This window comes from Ictalurus punctatus, chromosome 11 (genome assembly GCF_001660625.3).
Source record: "Ictalurus punctatus breed USDA103 chromosome 11, Coco_2.0, whole genome shotgun sequence".
In the NCBI taxonomy this organism is placed as follows: domain Eukaryota; kingdom Metazoa; phylum Chordata; class Actinopteri; order Siluriformes; family Ictaluridae; genus Ictalurus; species Ictalurus punctatus.
Window position 1 is genome coordinate 4,729,924 of NC_030426.2, and position 19,616 is coordinate 4,749,539.

General features: G+C 38.4%; 1 protein-coding gene across 2 annotated transcripts in view; it reads left to right on the forward strand.

Annotated features, from left to right (window-relative positions):
• Positions 1-19,616, forward strand: part of sema3fa (sema domain, immunoglobulin domain (Ig), short basic domain, secreted, (semaphorin) 3Fa) — a 59,036-nt gene that overhangs the window by 26,748 nt on the left and 12,672 nt on the right. Inside the window, exons 3-10 of one of the 2 annotated variants that reach the window (XM_017480288.3) lie at positions 6,196-6,356; positions 7,333-7,395; positions 7,811-7,930; positions 12,063-12,152; positions 14,402-14,495; positions 14,709-14,828; positions 15,955-16,094; positions 18,207-18,321. In XM_017480288.3, the coding sequence (XP_017335777.1) occupies positions 6,196-6,356; positions 7,333-7,395; positions 7,811-7,930; positions 12,063-12,152; positions 14,402-14,495; positions 14,709-14,828; positions 15,955-16,094; positions 18,207-18,321 (903 nt within the window). The remainder of the gene's footprint in view (positions 1-6,195; positions 6,357-7,332; positions 7,396-7,810; positions 7,931-12,062; positions 12,153-14,401; positions 14,496-14,708; positions 14,829-15,954; positions 16,095-18,206; positions 18,322-19,616) is intronic. The other variant, XM_017480290.3, reaches the window with a different exon arrangement.

Below are 19,616 nucleotides of genomic sequence, written 5' to 3' on the forward strand. Positions count from 1 at the left end.
ATAATTAAATATAGAGATTGAGTGAGTCCAGATTTATGTGCAAGTCTTGGCATCATTTGTCAACAGTTAGTCAGTTGTATACCTGATTTTTTTTTTGTTTTGTTTTTGCATTTGCCTACATATTCAAGATATTGTAACGCAGTCTCAAAATAAAGGCTTAAACAGCAGATTTTTGCTTAGCCTGAGGTGTGTTGAAAATTTCTATGTAATACTGCATCAACCCATCAACGGCACATTTTCAAATCAAAAAGTCCTGCATTGCATTTATTAGCACTGGTAATGACACACTCATGGCACTGGACTTGTTGGAGCAAGCTTAATATGTCCTTGTTTTTAATTGGAATGCTGAAATGAGAGCGGGAGGAATTTTAACTATGCTCTTGAAATGCCCGCACAGGTAAAAGAGGGTTTTGTGTCTGCTGCTGCACTTTAAATGACTCCATGTGTAAAGATCCTGTCTTGTGCTAGTGGTGTTATATGCTGGTGTAGCTGAATATAATCTATTCTTGCATTGCAGACCCTTTCCCCCTGGTTTTCTGCTTAGCCTTCATTTTAAGGGAATTTCTTGACATATATATATATATATATATATATATATATATATATACACACAGAAGCTTTGATAAGAAAAGTAGTACCCCCCCCCCCCCCCCCCAATTGGATACACGTTTCTCAAAATAGTACACCAAGTTCCCAAATCTCAGGATCATGTACTCTATCCCTAGAACCAACAACTCTTAAACCAGAGGAAAACTTACATGTTACTGACAAACACACACATATACACACCTCAAAACCAAATAATCTAGTCAGAATGACATATATACCAAGCATACATGTACAATACACAAACAGACCACCGAGTACCAACTCAAACAACACACACAGAAAACAGATACTGAATAACCAATTTCTTTTCCTTTTGAAATTAAATCACCATGGAAAAGAACAATAACAAAGGTTTAGGCATAGAAAAAATACGTAAAAGTTTATTGGACAGTGCACTCTATTCGCTTGTCACGCCCAGATTCACAGTTTCTCCATATTGGTTAGATCTCTTAACCGCCTGGCAATCACTGAAATGTAAAGAACATGACTAACATCTTAAATATGGGCAGAGCCGTATTGCCCTGCATCTCTTGCCTGGTGTCCTACTGAAGCTAAGCAACGTTGAGCCTGGGTATTACCTGGATGGGAGACCTCCTGGGGAAAACTAAGGTTGCTGCTGGATGTGGTATTAAGGAGGCCAGCAGGGGGCACTCACCCTGTGGTCTGTGTGGGTTCTAATGCCCAGTATAGTGATGGGAACACTGTGCTGTAAAAACAGCACCGTCTTTCAGAGGAGACCTGAAACCGAGGTCCTGATTATCTGTGGTCATTAAAAAGTCCAGGACACTACTTGTTAAGAGTATGATATAATGGCGAAATTCCCCCATTGGCCCTTATCTATCTTGGCCCGCTAATAATCTCCATTCATGAATTGGCTACATCACTCTCGTCTCCTCTGCACTAATAGCTGGTGTGTGCTGGGCGTTCTGGAGCACTATGGCTGCCGTCGCATCATCCAGGTGGATGCTACACACTGCTAGTGGTTGAGGAGATTTTCCCCCATACAATGTAAAGCGCTTGTGTGTCTAGAAAAGCACTGTATAAATCCAAGGAATTTTTATTCAATTAAACATATCTGTGTCAGTCAGACAAAGTGTTCCGAGCTCCGAGTAGTGGTTAGTAGTCTAATCCATAACAGATTTACACAACTAATATAGCTTGTTATTTTATCTTTGTAATTGGTAAGTATAGTCAATAAATTGTAAGTATAAAGTTATGTTTGATTATTTGCATTCATTTCAGGGGATTTTTTTGTTTGTTTTCGTTATTTGTAGGTCTTTTTAACTGTCGGTACCTTCTTCAGTGTCAGTAAGGTAGCTAGTTAGTAGTTTAGTTGATTTTTAGTGTGACATGGCAGACACTACTGATTTTGTCGACCTCATTTTTGAACAGGCCAGACCGCCAGATGAAACACATGAAACGGAATATATAGATACAGTATGTACTTCAATAACAGACACGTGTGTTTCCCACATTGCCAGCTCCATGCCATGTATTCACATGCTTCTTGCATCACCTCATGAGGACTCACTTCATGTTGCTTCAGATAATATGCATTCCACTGCCACGCTGAAAGAAAAATTCATTTGGATTGAGGAATGTGAATGCAGGGGGACAAATATGATCTGCATGGTTGATGAACTGTTCTTGGATGTCCTGTCTATGGAAGAAGTTGACTTCATCTCATATAACACCATAGGTAGTGCTATGTGGGGAGTTGTGCTGTCTCTTGGGGGGGAAAGGAAACTGCACATGGCCAGTTTTTAACATGGCAATGGATGGGACATTACAGACTGTTGATAGGACATTATCACAGTTGCTCTTTGTTCTATAATGTTCCTTCCTGTGCCACACATTTTGTGTAGATTGAAGCCAGCCACGTTCACATGCACATATTCAACAGAGTCAGAATTTGCACCAGGCTCTATTATTCTCCGCAGAAATTCATGAGCATGGAGTAAGCGCAGAAATACTATACAATAGATTCTCACTTGTACATACATGCATCTCTTTCACACATTCAGAATCTGTCTTAAAAGGAACTATATACTACAATAACAGACACCTGTGTTTCCCACATTGCCAGTTCCATGCCATATATATATATATATATATATATATATATATATATATATATATATATATATATATATATATATATATATATATATCTGCTTTATTCTTACTCAGTGTTTTTCAGCACAAGATCAATAGAGAAAATTGCAGTGAGTGACTATACAACACTATAACACTATAAAGAGAACTGATTGGATAATTGTGGCGTGTTGCGTTTACACAGGTGATGTGTTTTTTTTTTCTTTTCTCTTTCATTAACACACTGAGTTTTGATTGGTGACCCAAACGTTCATAAATGTTAGACATGAGAATCGTGCTAGAGCGTTTACAGGTGTGTGTGTGTGTGTGTGTGTGTAGAGTTTTGTGAAGGTAGTATACCAGAATTGCAAAATGTGTTTATGCGGTAGTTTATAGTTGTGAAGAAATGGCATATTATTATGGAATTTAGAGGAAGGTATGATTATTTAGTCTATTAATTCAATTCTACTCCCATGAAACCCTGAAACACAAGCTGAGTACAACTATAAACTTAATTCTTGATTATAAGCTTAATGAAACATAATTCTTCTTTCTTTCTTTCTTTTTTTTTTTTAACATCTTTCATTATGGCTCTATTTCTGTGTTGTATTTTGAAGAACATTTGACTTCTCTTGAGTGATCTGCTTTCCCTTTTGTAACAGACTTTTTAAAAAAAAAAAAAAAACTGCTTGAAGGTGTTTCTGTATTGGCGTGAAATTGAAAAATCTCCCATTATCTTCGGATTTTCAGACCACAGCAGTCTATTATCTGTAATACTTTTACTGAGGGGGGTTGCAGACTCAATCATAAGGTTGCTATTTGCTGTGGTCAAAATAGAAACAGTTGTGATGTGGTATCTGTTGTTTTTTTTTGTTGTTGTTTTTTTGATTGATGACATTAAACAGTTCTTGCAACAGAAAAAAAAAACAATCCTGGTGTATATAACAGCTAAAATAACTAGAGATTTGTTTATCGTACCAGTTTCTTGAACGAAACCTTAAATGCCAAATAGGCAAGGAGAATTGTTGCTTTTAGGGGTAATTATTCTTAGCTTGTTATTTCTCTTTAGTTTCTGGACTGGATCAGCCGAGCCTGTCGAGCCTTGAACCTGAATGTACAATTAGTCTCTGATATGAATTGTCAGGATTCTTTCCCAGAATTGAAACTGTGTGTCATGCAACAGCTAAATCTTCTCAAACTTGCTTTCAGATTGCCTTATCGGGTTTTCCACCTAGCACAAGACGTTAGATGATGTCGGGTTACAGTAACATGAGCCACAGCGTTCCGTTCTCTTTGTACACCATCTCCCTGCAAGATCTTGTGGTCACAAATGAGTTGCAGTCCAGAATGGACTCAGTGATCTCCAGCCTGTACTATATCTATCTATATACAGACAGCAAAATGAGACTGTACTACAGCCATAACACTATAGCCTGTTACTATGTACATACTGTAGAGTAGGTGCACCAAGTCAGAGCACAATGCAAGAAATGTTTTACTGCATTCATTTATTTAGTTTTTATTTCATTTAATCTGGGTTCATTATTATTTCAGATTCAAGTATTAAACTGAGATTTATCTATTTTTATCTATTACTAATAAGTCAAATTAATAATAAAGTAATATCCAGTCATTCTTTTGAGTGTAAAAGACCACATTGGGTTCCACTTCTGTGGGCCAAGAACAGATATCTGAGACTACACTGGGCACAGGCTCACCAAAACTGGACAGTTTAAAATTGGAAAAAGACCAGGCACTGTTTTATCCATCTTCAACTGCCCAGTGTCTGTAAGCGTATGCTCACTGTAGCGTCAGATTTCTGTTCTTGGCTGACAGGAGTGGAACCCGGTGTGGTCTTCTGCTGTTGTAACCCAACCGCCTCAAGGTTCAGCGTGCTGTGTGTACTGAGATGTTTTTCTGCTCATCGCGGTTGTAAAGAGTGGTTAATTGAGTTGCCATAGCCTTCTTGTCAGCTTGAACAAGTCTGGCCATTGTCTTCTGACTTCTCTCATCAACAAAATATTTCTGTCTGCTGCCCACTAGATGCTTTTTTTTTTTTCTGGCACCAACAACCATGCCATGGTCAAAGTCAGTGAGATCACATTTTTTCCCATTCTAGTGTTAATGTGAACATTAACTGAAACTCTCGACCTGTAACTGAATGGTTTTATAAATTGCACTGCTGCCACATGACTGATTGATAATTGGATAATTGCGTAATGAATGAGCAGGGGTACAGGAGTTCCTATCCAATTTCGTAGAATTGCTGAATATTTCATTTAATCACTAAATCTCAATTTGAAACCTTACAAACAGTTTCACCTATTAATTATATCCAAGCAAACCTGCATTTGTGTTAGAATAGCGTCTGATTAGCTGTCAAGGTTTAAGAGTTTTGCTCACGGCCCCAACCATGGATTTGAACTTACAGCCTTCTAGTTACTAGCACAGAACCGCAACCACTGAGCTGCCATTGTTCTAAAGTTTTAGTGCGTCACTTTGTACCCTCTTCGACGCCACAAAAATCTTTTTTTTTTGTGAAAATGTTATGTAGTCTTATATCCATCCATCCATCCATCCATCTTCTATACCGCTTAATCCTTTTCAGGGTCACGAGGAAACCTGGAGCCTATCCCAGGGAGCATCGGGCACAAGGTGGGGTACACCCTGGACAGGGTGCCAATATGTAGTCTTATATGAATTATTTATTTATTTAGTTAGTTAGTTTTGCTAACAAAGAAATCAAAAGTTCATGATGGTACCTTCATATTTTGGATCCTGCTGTATAATTCTTCACTCGTAATATTATAGATGGATTGTATTCTATTGGCAGGTTCTCAAGTCACCCAAGTGATTAGCTATTGTCTGAAATTCATCTAATCTTTCCAAAAGCCGCAGTGCCATAAAGATTTCACAGTTTTTACACTGAAACCAAGGACGTCTCACATCTTACCAGATTACTATTGTATACAAAACTTGCGGTTACAGCATTTAGCGATTTGTGCTTTTTCATGGATCCCCAGTGATGAAGAAAAGCCACTGAGAAGGCCGCGCTGCAATTGCAGTGTTATAATAATAACAACAGAGGATTTTGGCTTTGTTGTTGGTCCGGAGGGAGTCGCAGCTGCCAGTGGTGTGTGGATTGGAAAATAGTCAGGTATAGACAGTTTTAGAGAAATAGTTTTATTGCAGGAGTCCAGAATGTCTGAGGTTTGTACTTGGCTCAGTTTTCTATTTCTAATGACATAAAGAAATGAAACAGACTAGTCATTATGAAGAACATCTATCAGTAAACGGTCATTTCTGAGGTGATGATGGATGTTTGTGGAGTTATAGATGCATATTGTTCATCAACATCCTTTGATTGCACACGTACACAGATTTATTCAGAATAAAAGGCTCTCTAAAGGCCTCAACTGGCTTTATTCCTAGTTTCTGTTGAACCACACGTGAACGCCAGTGTTTGCTTTTCTTTTTCCTCTCGTGTCACAGAACTGAAGTCTACAGGCACGGCACATCACTTCGCCTTCTTGCTCAACTCCACTGACTACAGGGTCCTACGCATGGACGAGGATCATGACCGCATGTATGTGGGCAGCAAAGACTACATCCTCTCCCTGGACCTAAATGACATCAACAAAGAGCCTCTTATAGTAAGCAGGAACACACTTTTATTACATCTCTAACTTTGTCTTTGTGCTGTAATGCTCTTTCAATCAACAACAACAAAACAAAAGACACAAGTATGTTCCACGACTGGGTGCCTATTGTACAATTCTATAACTATCTTAAAATATAATCAATAAAATACTCTCTTTTTTGCATTAATATGTGAATCAATCTAACTGCTGATGCTTAAAACATCTTTTCCCATCAATCATCCAATTATACCTTATGAACAATGTCAATATTAGTCTTGTCCAACAACATTCACTCAACTCTGAGATCTGAACCCATTCATCGCTGTGAATATTTCGGAATATTCCGTAAGTCAGGGACTTTTCATGCGAAGAAGAAAAGTTCCCTCGTTCTTTTTTCTTTATTTTCATTATTGTGATATACTGACTGACATGATCACTTTGAATGTGCAAACCCTGTTACTCAAATTATAGATTGAAGGTTAAGTACACTGTAAAAGCTGATAGCCCCATTAAGTTATGTGAACTTGTTTCTTCTCTTTAATCCCAATAGTCTTGACAAGTTTTGGATATTGAATTCAAGTTTATAAGTTTTCAACAATTAAACTTAAAGCTATTCATTATCTTGATTTGCAAAACTTTTTTTTTTGAAAACATAGAGACATTCTAATGATGTACTTATGTCATTAGAAAGGATGCTGTCCAACTACATTTTGTGTATTTGTTAATTCTATGCTTAAAAACTCAACTCAGTCCTCAACTCAGTTTTTTTTTTTTCTTTCTCCAGTCCTGTTATTCATTTAAGAACAAAATGCAGCCAGGAAACCTTGTAAAAACGGGATTATCTGAATGGTTAAATGCGAGTTCCATCATCGTGGAATCACCCTGTATGCTTGACTGCGATAAAACTATTTAACTCTGTTTAACATTTAAGTGTCAAACCTTATTATTACTTTTTCTTTACTCATCTATTTCTCCTTCTTGTTTTCAGATCCACTGGCCTGTGGCTCCTCTGAGGAAGAATGAGTGTGTTCTGTCAGGGAAGGACATCAATGTAAGACTGATAGTCATTCCTGCTCAGTCATCTTCTTCTCCTTATTACTTTAATGCGTTTCTTTTTCACATAACAGCAGGACTGAATATGGATGCGAATTATTACTGTGGCACTACTTCCAAGACCACACAGAAACTAAACATAACTGTTTTTCAGACAAGGCCAAAGGAGCCATTTAGAAGCTTCGAACATTTCAAGAGAAAACATAAAACATATCAGTAATACATCAGGTTGTATTCTGAACGTACATTGCCTTTTATAGTCAGATTTCACTGAGGGAAAAAAAAAATGGTGTTTATGCATAGTTTTGCACTTTTGAATGTTTTTGAAAACCTGAATGAGCTAGCACTTGTTCGATTAAAGCACCTTGTTACTATGAAGAATATTTGCATAACAGAATTTGATGTTTTTTTAGGGCGAGTGCGGAAACTTCATCCGGCTGATTGAACCATGGAACCGGACTCACCTGTACGTGTGTGGAACAGGCGCCTACAACCCCATTTGTACCTACGTAGATAGGGGTCAAAAATCACAGGTAAAGCATCTTCCACAGATGACCTGCTGAAACCTCCAGGGTCATGAAGTCAAAACTTTCATCATTAATCACAGAATATTATACAGGAATGCACTCACCCGGGATCAAACTAACCATTTCTGACTCAACACCGTTTAATCAAATTTGACCATGGTGTAAATATGGTCGTGAAAACATTTTCATTGGAGAATGTCCACTGAGCAGAGGTGGGTAGTGACGCGCTACATTTCCTTTGTTACATTCACTTGGAAACAAATACACTTTCAAGAGTAGGTTTAACTGGCCGTACTTATACAGAAATGTACTTTTACGTTCGCTACATCCGGTGGCGTTCCTCCGTTACTGTTAAATATGAATGAATATATGTAGTTTTAATAATTAATTTATATCACGTGTAATGAGGTCGTGAGTCTCACAATACGCTGCAGGGGTCTGAATGCGGACGGAACAACCGCTCACTTTTTTAGCGGTTCAGTCCTGGAAGATAATGGCCGAAGAGGGTGAAGAAGCGGGCGTGTCAGCGGAGGCAGGACACACACTCACACTCTCTCTACACACACACTTTCTCTGTTTTGAGATCTCTGGGGTGAGATTTTGCGTTGAAAATGACAGGTTGTGTGTTATTGTACCCATCACAGGACTGGGATATACTGTTTCATCTTGAACCCAGGTTTTATATCATATAAACAGAGCAGACAGACGTTCAAGGAGAGGCGTGACTTACACTTCTCCATGTAGTCTGAGATTCCGGGTTTTTCCTTCATTTTAATCCGATCCGAAGTAACTAGTAACTCGCTACTTGAGTAGTCTTCTCATTGGATACTTTATTATTCTTATTCAAGTCCTTATTGACATTATTACGTTTACTGTTAGTTGGGTAATTATTTTCATAAATAGTTTTACTTGTACTTGAGTAAAATTTTTGGCTGCTCTACCCCATCTCTGCCACTGAGAATGTCTTCTGCTAGGATTGGTCTCAGTAATCCTTAATAATGGATCTGTTCAGCAAAATAGAGAGTTATGCCTATTTCTACAGCATATTGTTAACATTGTGTGCATAGGTATTTTGGGTTATTTGACATTACACATTAAGAGTGATTATTAAGGATGCCGTGGAATAATAATTGAAAAATGTAATAATAGTCACAGTGATGATAATATGTAGCAGACGATGGATTTGATTTTATGAATATTTATAGAACTAGCTATATCTATCAGATAGATCCACAACCTGCTTAATTGGACACTTCATGTAATAAGCAACTCTTATGTCATGCAGCGTATATAGGAAATGTAAATCTCACATTATTCAAACCTTACGTTACATAGCTGCATGAGATCACAAGAAAGATGTGAGCTTTGTGATTTATTATTTTTTTTTACTTTCTGGTTAGATTACTACTCTTGCATTTCTTGGTGCTTCCTCTTTAACTGAGGCATTTTCATGAGGTGTCATTGTGTTTAGACTGTCTATTTGGTTTTGATTGGCTGAGATGATCCTAATTTATCACTTCTTTATAGTCCATTTTACCTAATCATCTTTGCATATATTTTGCACTTGAATACAACTGCACTGTTTAAATAAGAAATGCAAGTGCTTTAGGATGTATCTTTGTGTGTCTATAAAGTGTAGCAACGATTACATAAATCATTGCGATTTCTTGCCAAACAGAGCCTAGGAGCTTACATTATTCTTGGGTTTTTATCATATATTGTTTATTTCCACCATTTAAACACACACTTACACAGTGAAAGGGGTTTTGCACAATGACAGAGCTTTATTTAGTATAGACAATTTGAATTTACGTATTGAGCTGGACTTTAGTTGGATTTGCACTGCATGTGTGCAGCCTTATATACAAAAACATGCCTTTCATGTACAGTCCCCTCCAAACGTATTGGAATGGCAAGGCCAATTCTTTTGTTTTTGCTCTACATTGGTCATTAGGATTTGAGGTCAAATGATGAATATGAGATGATAGAGAAGAATTTCAGCTTTAATTTCCTGATGTTTACATCTAGATGTGTTAAACAACTTATTACATGGCACCTTTGATGGTAGACCACCCAATTTTTAAGTGAGAAAAAGTATTGGAACAGATAGTCTTAAAGTAAATAGCACTTAATATTTGGTTGCATAGCCCTTGCTTGCAGTAATTGCATCAAGCCGGTGACCCACTGACATCATCATCAAACTGTTGCATCTTTCTTTTGTGATGCTTTTCCAGGCTTTTACTGCAGCCTCTTTCAGTTGATGTTTGTTTCTGGGGGTTTCTAACTTCAGTCTCCTCTTCAGGAGGTGAAATGCTGCTCAGTTTGTTTAAGCTCCGATGATTGACTTGACCAGTTTAAACCCTTCCACTTTTTCCCCTGATGAAGTCCTTTGTTGAGTTGGCAGTGTGCTTTGGATCATTGTCTTACTGCATGATGAAGTTCCTCCCAATTAGATTGGATGCAATTCTCTGTAAAATGGCAGACAATACACATGTTCCTGTAGACTTCTAAATTTATTCTGCTACTACCATCAAGAGTTACATCCTCAATAAAGATTAGTGAGAATGTTCCAGAAGCAGCCATTCAAGCCCAAGCCATGACGCTACCTCCACCATGCTTCACAGATGAACTTGTATGTTTTGGATCATGAGCCGATCCTTTCTTTCTCCACACTTTGGCCTTTCCATCACTTCGGTAGAGGTTGATCTTGGTTCCAGAGTTTTTGTGGCTCATTTCTGTATTTCTTTGTGAATTCTAATCTGGCCTTCTGATGCTTATTGCTCATGAGTGATTTGCACCTTGTGGTATGGCCTCTATATTTCTGCTCTCAAAGTGATCTTCGAACGGTGGATTGTGATAACTTCTCCCCTTCCCTATTGTTTGTGAGGTCACTGTTGTTTTGGGGTTTTTCTTCACAGCTCTCACAATTTTTCTGTCACCAACTGCTGTTGTTCTCCTTGGCTGACCTTTTCCATGTCTGGTTGTTAGTACACCACAGGTTTCTTCCTTTTTCACAACACTGTAAATTGTTGTATTAGCTACGTGCAATGGTTCTGATCGATTTTCCCTTTTTCTCAACTTTAAAATGGCTTACTTTTCTGCCGAAGACAGCTCTCTGGCCTTCATGTTGGTTTATCCAAATGCAGTTTTCACAATCAAAAACCCAGTGCTCAAAATAAGAGTATACATTCAGAGCTATTACTTGTTTAAATAATTAATCTAACAGGGCACATCTGGGCAAGAAGAAACGCCCGTCAGTCACATGTTCCAATATTTTTAATCACTTGAAAAATGGGTGTGTTCAAACAAAAGGTGTTATGTTTTTTAACACATCTAGTATAAAAATCAGGAAATGAAAGCTGAAATTCTGATCTATCGTCTCGTATTCATCTTTTGATCTCAAAGCCAAATGTCTTCAGTGTGTAGCAAAAACTAAAGAATCGACCTTGCATTCCAATAATATCAGAGGGGACTATATGTAGGGTGGCCTGGTGAAACCATGCACCTTGTAAAATGTTCTACCTTATATCGTTCTGAAAACTATGTGCTTTTATCAAATGAAATGTTTCTGCTGTCTGATTACAAACTGAATTGATTAGGAGCCACGTATGTATACAGCATCCTGATCAAATAATGTAATTTACCGTGTTTGTAAATCACACCAAGGTCGTATGGTTTTAGACATTTACAGGCAGACTGATTTGTTTTACCACCCCATCTGTTAATCTTGCTTCTTACCCAGTGAAATGTTTACAAGGAAATTGCCTAAGCAAGAATTAAAAGCAAATAAAAACATTTCTACATCATGTTGGTGAAATGTATTAAAATGTTAAAGAGTTCTCAAAGTATGTTATAGGCAGAAAAAAAAAACAGATTTTTTAAAAATGGTTTTTGGTCATTTGCCAAAATTTGGCCACATGCAGTGGGTTTTCCCAGCCTGCCACAGACATGTCCGCATGCTCTGCATCTTACAGGATAACAGTATCATTCAAAACCACTGTTGACAAAGCATGGAATTGGTCAGCATGACACAATGACTCTTTTTTTTTTTAAACTAAGTGCACTGCTTTGTCACTCTTAAACAATAAGCTACAGTGTGAAGTGAAAGCTTAACCCACTAACATTGCTTGTCTCATAGGCTTTGCTCCAGAATCAGAATCTTCGAGCAGGAGGCCGAACAAGTCGCGCAGCAGAACCCAGTGCCTCGCCTGAGCCTTATGCACCCAAGGTGGGACATGATATCACTGCTCAAGAGGGAGAGGGATATACTTAAATCTCCTTAATGGATTTCTGTGGGGTTTTTTTTTTAAGTTCTATGTCTTGGTAGGACAGAAATATTGTCTGATTAACTCTTAACTCTCTATACTTCAAACTGTTAGGAATTGCGACCTTGGGGTTAAAATTTTTAAGAAAATAGAAGGCGATAGTACACGAGAAAAAAGGCGACCTCGCCCTGCCACACACTTCCTGCACCGAGCGCTTCGGCGAGCTGCCAAATGACACACAGACACACAAAATTCAAATGGCAAGAGCTCTGATTTATTCACAGAAAGGCAGAGTATATGTATTGAGCTCGACACACAACAGAGACAATGGGTTAACTATTGATTGGCTAGGCGGAAGGGCATTATTTACATAAAACAGGAAGCATATCAATGTAAGACATGAACAACTCCATATATGGTATTCAGGAAATCATAGGAAATCAACTGGTATTCCAGGAGACAAAGGAATGTATGCAAATGGTGAGGGGCTTTATCTGTCCGTACCTGGTTGAAACTGGTTTCGTGCAGTGGTAGAAGAGTTCATTAAAGGAACAACGAGGAAAAAGTGTTAACAAGGGAACAGAGCGGGAAGAGCGCTCACAGTAAACCTATCTACATACACTATAAAAGGTGTCAAATTTGTGAAAATGAACTCGCATTCAATTTAAAAGCAAATTTTTGTTTCTAGTATCATCAATGACGTGGCATTCGAGTTAGTTCAGTGTGGTAGGAGAGGAGAAGACGAGAGTGCACAGACTAGCAGCTGTTCTTGGCTGCTGTTAAATGTGTCAATGGGAAACATAAATAAACATGGGGGGAAAATGCTGATTTTGGATGCCTCATCCTGTCAGGTTTGCCTACACTTGCCCAAACAGTGCATTTAGAGACAGTGTATTTAAAAAAAAAGTGCCAAACCCTCCCGACACCCACTGATTGTAGGTTATTACAAGCTCAAAGAGATGAGTCAGCCAAAAAAATTAATCTGGGTTAAGTGTTAAATTTTAAGGCATGCTTGTAAAGTGTCCGAGCAGAGCAGATCCCAAACGGGGGCATGTTGCCCTTACTCAAGGGTGTGACATTATAGATGATTTGTCGAGACATGAATTTCATGCATTGCAGCTGTTGAATTGGAGATTCACACTGAAACGTGTTTAGATGTCTGCTTTTATCTCAATGTCGTAAATGCATCAAATTCTATATCGTTTTCACAGCATTCACAACCGATTCTAATCTTATTTTGCTGGAACTTCCATCCTGACAGCTGTTTGGGTGAATCATGCAGCATCCAGATAAATCTGTATTTACGTCATGGGGAGTGCACTTCAAAAGCAGTGCCTGTTAGATAACTTTCCATGGATAAAATTTGTTTTGACTATATGTGTATCCAGCAACACTCACCAAGATCTCGTGCATGAACCAGAATGTTGCGGCAGGTTGGAATCCTGTCTTTTCTTGGTGTATACACATTAAAAACGGAGTTTTACTGAAAAGTAAAACGCTGTGAATGGTAATTAGTTTGATGAGACGATCAGATTTTTTTTTTTTTTTTTTTTTTACATAACTTTATTACTGGGATAGATTTTATACCAGCATATTTTTACTCCAGTGACTTATTGAGGTCATGCTTTTTTTTCTTGTATTTCTTGTATCACTTTACATTTTTGTTTTACTTGAATGACTGTTACTAACCCGAGAAGCGTGATGGATTGCTTTACAAACTTGGTCTTGATAGATGAATATGTGATGTGAAATTTTTATCAGTGCTACTGAAGAGGAATCTTAACAATTCCGACATATTTTGTATTAACCATATGGATTATGGTTTGTAGAATGGATTGTGTGCTGCCACATTATAAAAGTATACTCTTCTGCATGAGAAATAAATGCAGTGTGGCTACATGTGGCCAGCCAAACTCGATGCTTTGCTTTGTCGTATTGTAACTGTGTAGCATTATATTTACGTTTTCACACTGCATTTCTTGTTGTTGTTTTTTCACAGTGTCCAATAGATTCCGATCATTCCCGCAGAGAAGGAAATCAGTGAAAAGTCGCACTTAATATTAAACATTATTTTACGGGTTTTGAGCTGCTGACAATGGGAAAACCAGGAAAACTCTATGAAGCTGAGACAAGATCGCAATCGATAACGTTTCTTCTAATGTACACTGTAGACTCATTAATGTGGACTCTTCCTGTTTCCCCCCCATTCCAGGAATACATCTTTCGTCTGGAGCCTGGTAAAGTGGATTCTGGGAAAGGAAAATGCCCATTCGACCCCAAATTAAACAGTGTGTCTGCGCTGATCAGTAAGGACCTTAGCCATACCTGACCACTAACTTGTTTTTATTATTCAGGTCTGCTTTATAGAGCTCTTTACTCATGTAATGTAGCTCAACTCACACAAAAATGAGCACATTAATTCCTCCTTTCCCAGTGGGATCCAGTTAGAACACCTTTAATGCTTGTGTATCCATTTCTGCCTCCTCTTTCTCTGTTGGTCTCTGTGTCTCTTTGGACAGATGGCCAGCTCTACGCTGGAGTGTACATCGATTTTATGGGAACGGACTCTGCCATTTTCCGTACACTAGGGAAGCACACGGCCATGAGGACCGACCAGTACAACTCGCGCTGGCTCAATGGTATGCACCACACAGGAGTTCGTCCTGCCTCCATTACTGAGACACACACCAGAGGATGATGGAACATACTATTGTCCCGAGCATGATGTGTTTTGCATAATCTCTTATAATCATTGTAATCTCATAATCAGAGCACACTTTGTTTTGCCAATACATTAGGTGCTCAGAGATGCACAGACATGTATCAGAATTTCTCTCTTTGTGAGCAGTACCATGGATATACAAGACAGGTAGACAGACAGACAGACAGACAGACAGATATTGATCCTGAGGGAAACTGCAGAAAGACACAACATAAGAATCACAAATTGAAAACAAATCAAAATACAGACCAAAGACAGATCAGACAGAAGTACATAGACAATAACACGTACATTTAAGGTGCACATTCTGAACTGTAATCATACTATCAGGTACATTCTCTCTCTAATACATTCCAGTTTGCATACACTCATATTGTCACGGATTTCCATGACAACAGAAGTGCATCCGTGACAATATAGCATGCGATAGCGCGCACTTCCGGGTTATCATTAACGTTGTTAACTTTTGACACGTGTGTTTGTTTTGGTTTCTGTCCTGCCCTGTTATGTTATTGGTTCTTTCCTAATGTCTCAGCTGTTCTGTGTCATTCCCTTGATTACGTCGTATATTTAAACCCCTTGTGTGTCTTTGTCCGGGGCGAAGTATTGTGTTTCTATATTTTGCCGCGACAGCCATACCAAGCCTTTGGTCTTTGTCCTCGTTTCCCGTCTTTTTAAATCCTGCCCTCGTTTCCTCGTTTCCTGTCTATGCCAAGCTTATGCCCATTTGTAGATCGCCAGTTTTTGATATGTTTCTCTCTATCGATTTGGATTTGTCTGCAGCCTCTTATCAAAGCTTGAACTGCACTTGAATCCATCTGCATTCCTGTTAGCATGACATACATGGTGTCACATATCTCTCTGATGATGTGGTTTTGACATTTTCATTGGCCTCCTATATTCTGAATGGCCTAGTTTAAAAGGTTCAATAAAGGTTGTCTGAAATATACATTATATAGCATGGTTTTACTATAAGTGAAATTTGTCGGTATTTTTCACCACTTCTTTCTTGTAATTTTCTCCTTCATGTCCATGTCTCTCAGATCCCACGTTTGTCCATGCACAGCTCATACCAGACAGTGCGGAAAAGAACGACGACAAGCTGTACTTTTTCTTTCGCGAGAAGGCTTCAGAGATGGGTCAGACCCCCATGACTCAATCCAGAATTGGCAGGATCTGTTTGGTGAGATACACATACATGCACATCACATATACAGACAGGCACATTCTGCATAGAGGCACTTTTTCTGAAACAACTAGACATTCATGGGCATCCCATCAATTTCACTATTCATATTCTGAATCAGCTGCTCAAATCCAAAGTGCTTCACACCTATATAATGAGTCCTAAATTGATAGTTATCTGTGGTCATGTTTATGAGCCATATTGTAATAATGATTCTTATTCTTATTCCCACAAATCCATTCTTTTCCGCTTGAATGTTTGTAACGTGTGGGTAGTTGTTGGCTGCTGGTCACTGGGCATTGCCATGCCTCATTATTGGAGTTGGCAGCCATCCATAGCAGATGGGTCTAAGCAGTGCTCAGAGGCAATGTTTACAACCATACCCCACCCCACCCATGCAGCCCACACATATACTACACCGTGTGAGAGATTCCTAAATAAAAACCCGTGGTCTTGTTTTTAACATTGGTTAAAACACAAATGTCTGGTTTGTGGAGCCTGGGTCAGATTACTCGATGAAGCCTTTGTTCCAGTTTTCACATTTTACAAATGGACAACACTGATGCAAATCCCTTGGGTTATTTTAAATGAGAATATTGACAAATACAGAGATTTAACGAGCTATTGAAACGGCTGCCTGACTTTTGCACATACAGTGGGGTCCAAAAGTCTGGAACCACTAGTGAATATGAAGGGATAGGACTCACAGAAAATCTGACCTTTTGTATAAAGGAGTTAATATGTTCAAAATCACAAATTGGCATAAAATTTAAACAGTGAACAGAAATCGTGAATATTGAATAGTTTCTCTTTTTTGTTGTTGTTGTTTTAGATTTTGCAGAACTGTTCAACTTTCTGTTTATTTCCAGTTTTACGTTCTTAAAAAAATCCAAGATCTTCATTGTGGTCTCAGACTTCTGGACCCCACTATATTTGTGACATATATAAGACAGGGATCCATAAGATACAATGGATTTGTATTACTTTATATTCATGAGACTTTATACACCACCGAAAACACTGTACAGTTGTACTGTAGGCTCGCTGAATCATGGAGAGTGGCAGTATTTGAGACAGAATACACAAGTGTAGTATGTAAACGTATAAGACACTAGTCCTGGACATGCATATGATCAGAGTCGTTTCTGGCCATTTTGCCCCCCATGTCCCAACCCCATGGGAAAGCCTTCTAAATCTCTACCAGCTAACAATTTTTGGTTCCCAGAACATACATTTTTAAGGTTTGTTTTTTTGTCAGCCAGGAAATAGAAAGATTTTTTTTTTTTTTTAGGTTTGCAAACGTTCCCCTAATGTCTTCTTAACTTTCCTATAATGTTCTCTTAATGTTCCCATAATTACATGAATGAGAGTTGAAAACTACTCAAAGTGACTGAGTAAACTTTAATAATCCGTTTGTAAAAATCTTGCTGATGGACCTACTTGATATGAACAACGATTCTCAACTCAATGGTGCAGGTAGTAAAACTTGAGAAAAATAATGGTCAGTTCTCCAGCTCAACATTCTCAGCTCAGCTAGTAGCCTAAATTTTATTTTATTTTTTTTTTTTTACAGAAGCTGTGATAATTTACTTGTCAATATATGACATGATCAGACAAAAAGTTGGATTTATCATAAAACTTGCCTTCGGTGCTATCACTGTTTGCAGGTCTACCAGACCTATAAAATCTAAAACTTTTTGGCTATCTAATATAAGACTAGTCTAGTTTGGTGTTAGTAGCCAAGGGGAGGCGCTATCATTGTAGGAATTTAGCTGCTACAGAGCCATGCAAAGTACATTATCTGTCCTTGTGCTCTGATTGGTCTGGCCTCCGTTCACTGAAGATAAAATTACTACACTTCAGTCTTCTTTTACTGACATTCAGTTACGTAGCGACAAACTGCTCACTACGTGACTTATACATGCCCAGGCCAGGTACTCTCTTTGTTGTGGGTGGGTGAGTCAGGTGGGGGCAGGGGTGCTGGGGACCCCAAGCTGGTGGCGCCCTAGAAAAAGCCCTGCATCTGATTACAACACAAAACTTCAAGATTGTAGAGTTCGAGCTATCACATATAATTTAACCTCTAGCTGTTTCCTTGTGTCTTTACAGAATGATGATGGTGGTCACTGTTGTTTGGTTAACAAGTGGAGCACCTTCCTGAAGGCTCGACTGATCTGCTCCGTAACCGGGGCTGATGGCATTGAGACGCACTTCGACGAGCTCCGTAAGTGTGTCTCATTATTTCACTATAGGAAGTGGTTTTATCTTGGATCAGTTGGTCTTGTTTCTAGGTTTTTATGTTTATGATCATATCAGATACTTAGCTCTATAAGATATAAACCCATATTTTCATGAATATGTGTCTTTGTTTATAAGATGTTTCTAAATCCTAGATAACCCCTCCCAATTATAAAAAAGGGGTGGAGTTACAATGAATACATTCGATGTGGTAGGTGCGTTGCTACGTCATCCAATGAAATTCCACTGATTTTAAGAACATGTAGTACAGAGACAAAAGTAGCAGCTGGGAAAAATTGGCTCACGGCCATCAAATTAGGAATACGTCCGTGTTATCCCAAGAAATCACACTTTTGCCAGCAGGACGATAAAACACATACAGTTGGTCAGGGTACTGTTTGAGCTACGTCTGTGGAAAAAATGAATAGATCTATTTGCAGGCTTTTCGATTTTTCTTCAAATAGTCTATCCTTCTCGGAGTTAAATCACACATTTCTCTCAGTTGTTTTGTTTTTTTTTAACTCATTTTCAGATTGTCAATGTGGTGATAGTCCTCATACTACAGGCTCAGTTTTTGGATGAATCCTAGAACAGTGCTTTCCCAGTTAAGAGGATGTTTCGTATCTCCTTATATGTAAATCAGAGGCGAACTGCTTCAACCAAAAACTCACTGGTGGTGGTTTTGCTGAGGACTGACTTCATATGTGTTATATATATATATATATATATATATATATATATAATATAATATCTGGAGCTGTTTGAGTTCTGCCCCAATTCATTTTTCCAATGAGTTGGTGTGAATTAAATTAAGAGTTCTCTGGGGAATGGAGGCCAGAGAGAAGAGCCCTGATCCAGCTCATTTGTGTAAAGCATTCAAGTTGGATGGATTGACTGCTATAGCTCTCCAGAGCCTGACATTTGGAAACAGTCATTTCTGTTCTTTTTTTCCTCATGCCTAAATGCTTCTTTTTCTTTCAGGTTAAGTGCTTGAAGTCAAATAACAGGCCAAATGGGTTTCCAATGTCTGAAAGAAATCTCTGGAGTGATCTACATTCAGTTCGAAATGTAGTTAGTTAAAAAAGTACACTTTGGAAAACTGGGCACAGACGTGAAAAAGCATAGGCCTTCTTTACACACTTGTATGTGTGTATGGTGTTTGTATGTGTTGTTTCTGTGGATGTGTCTATGACTGTGTGAATCTGTGAATGTATTACTTAGCCAGACTTGCCAGAAGGTAAGGGAGTCTTGCCCAGCATTTGATTGACAGGGTGAAACAGA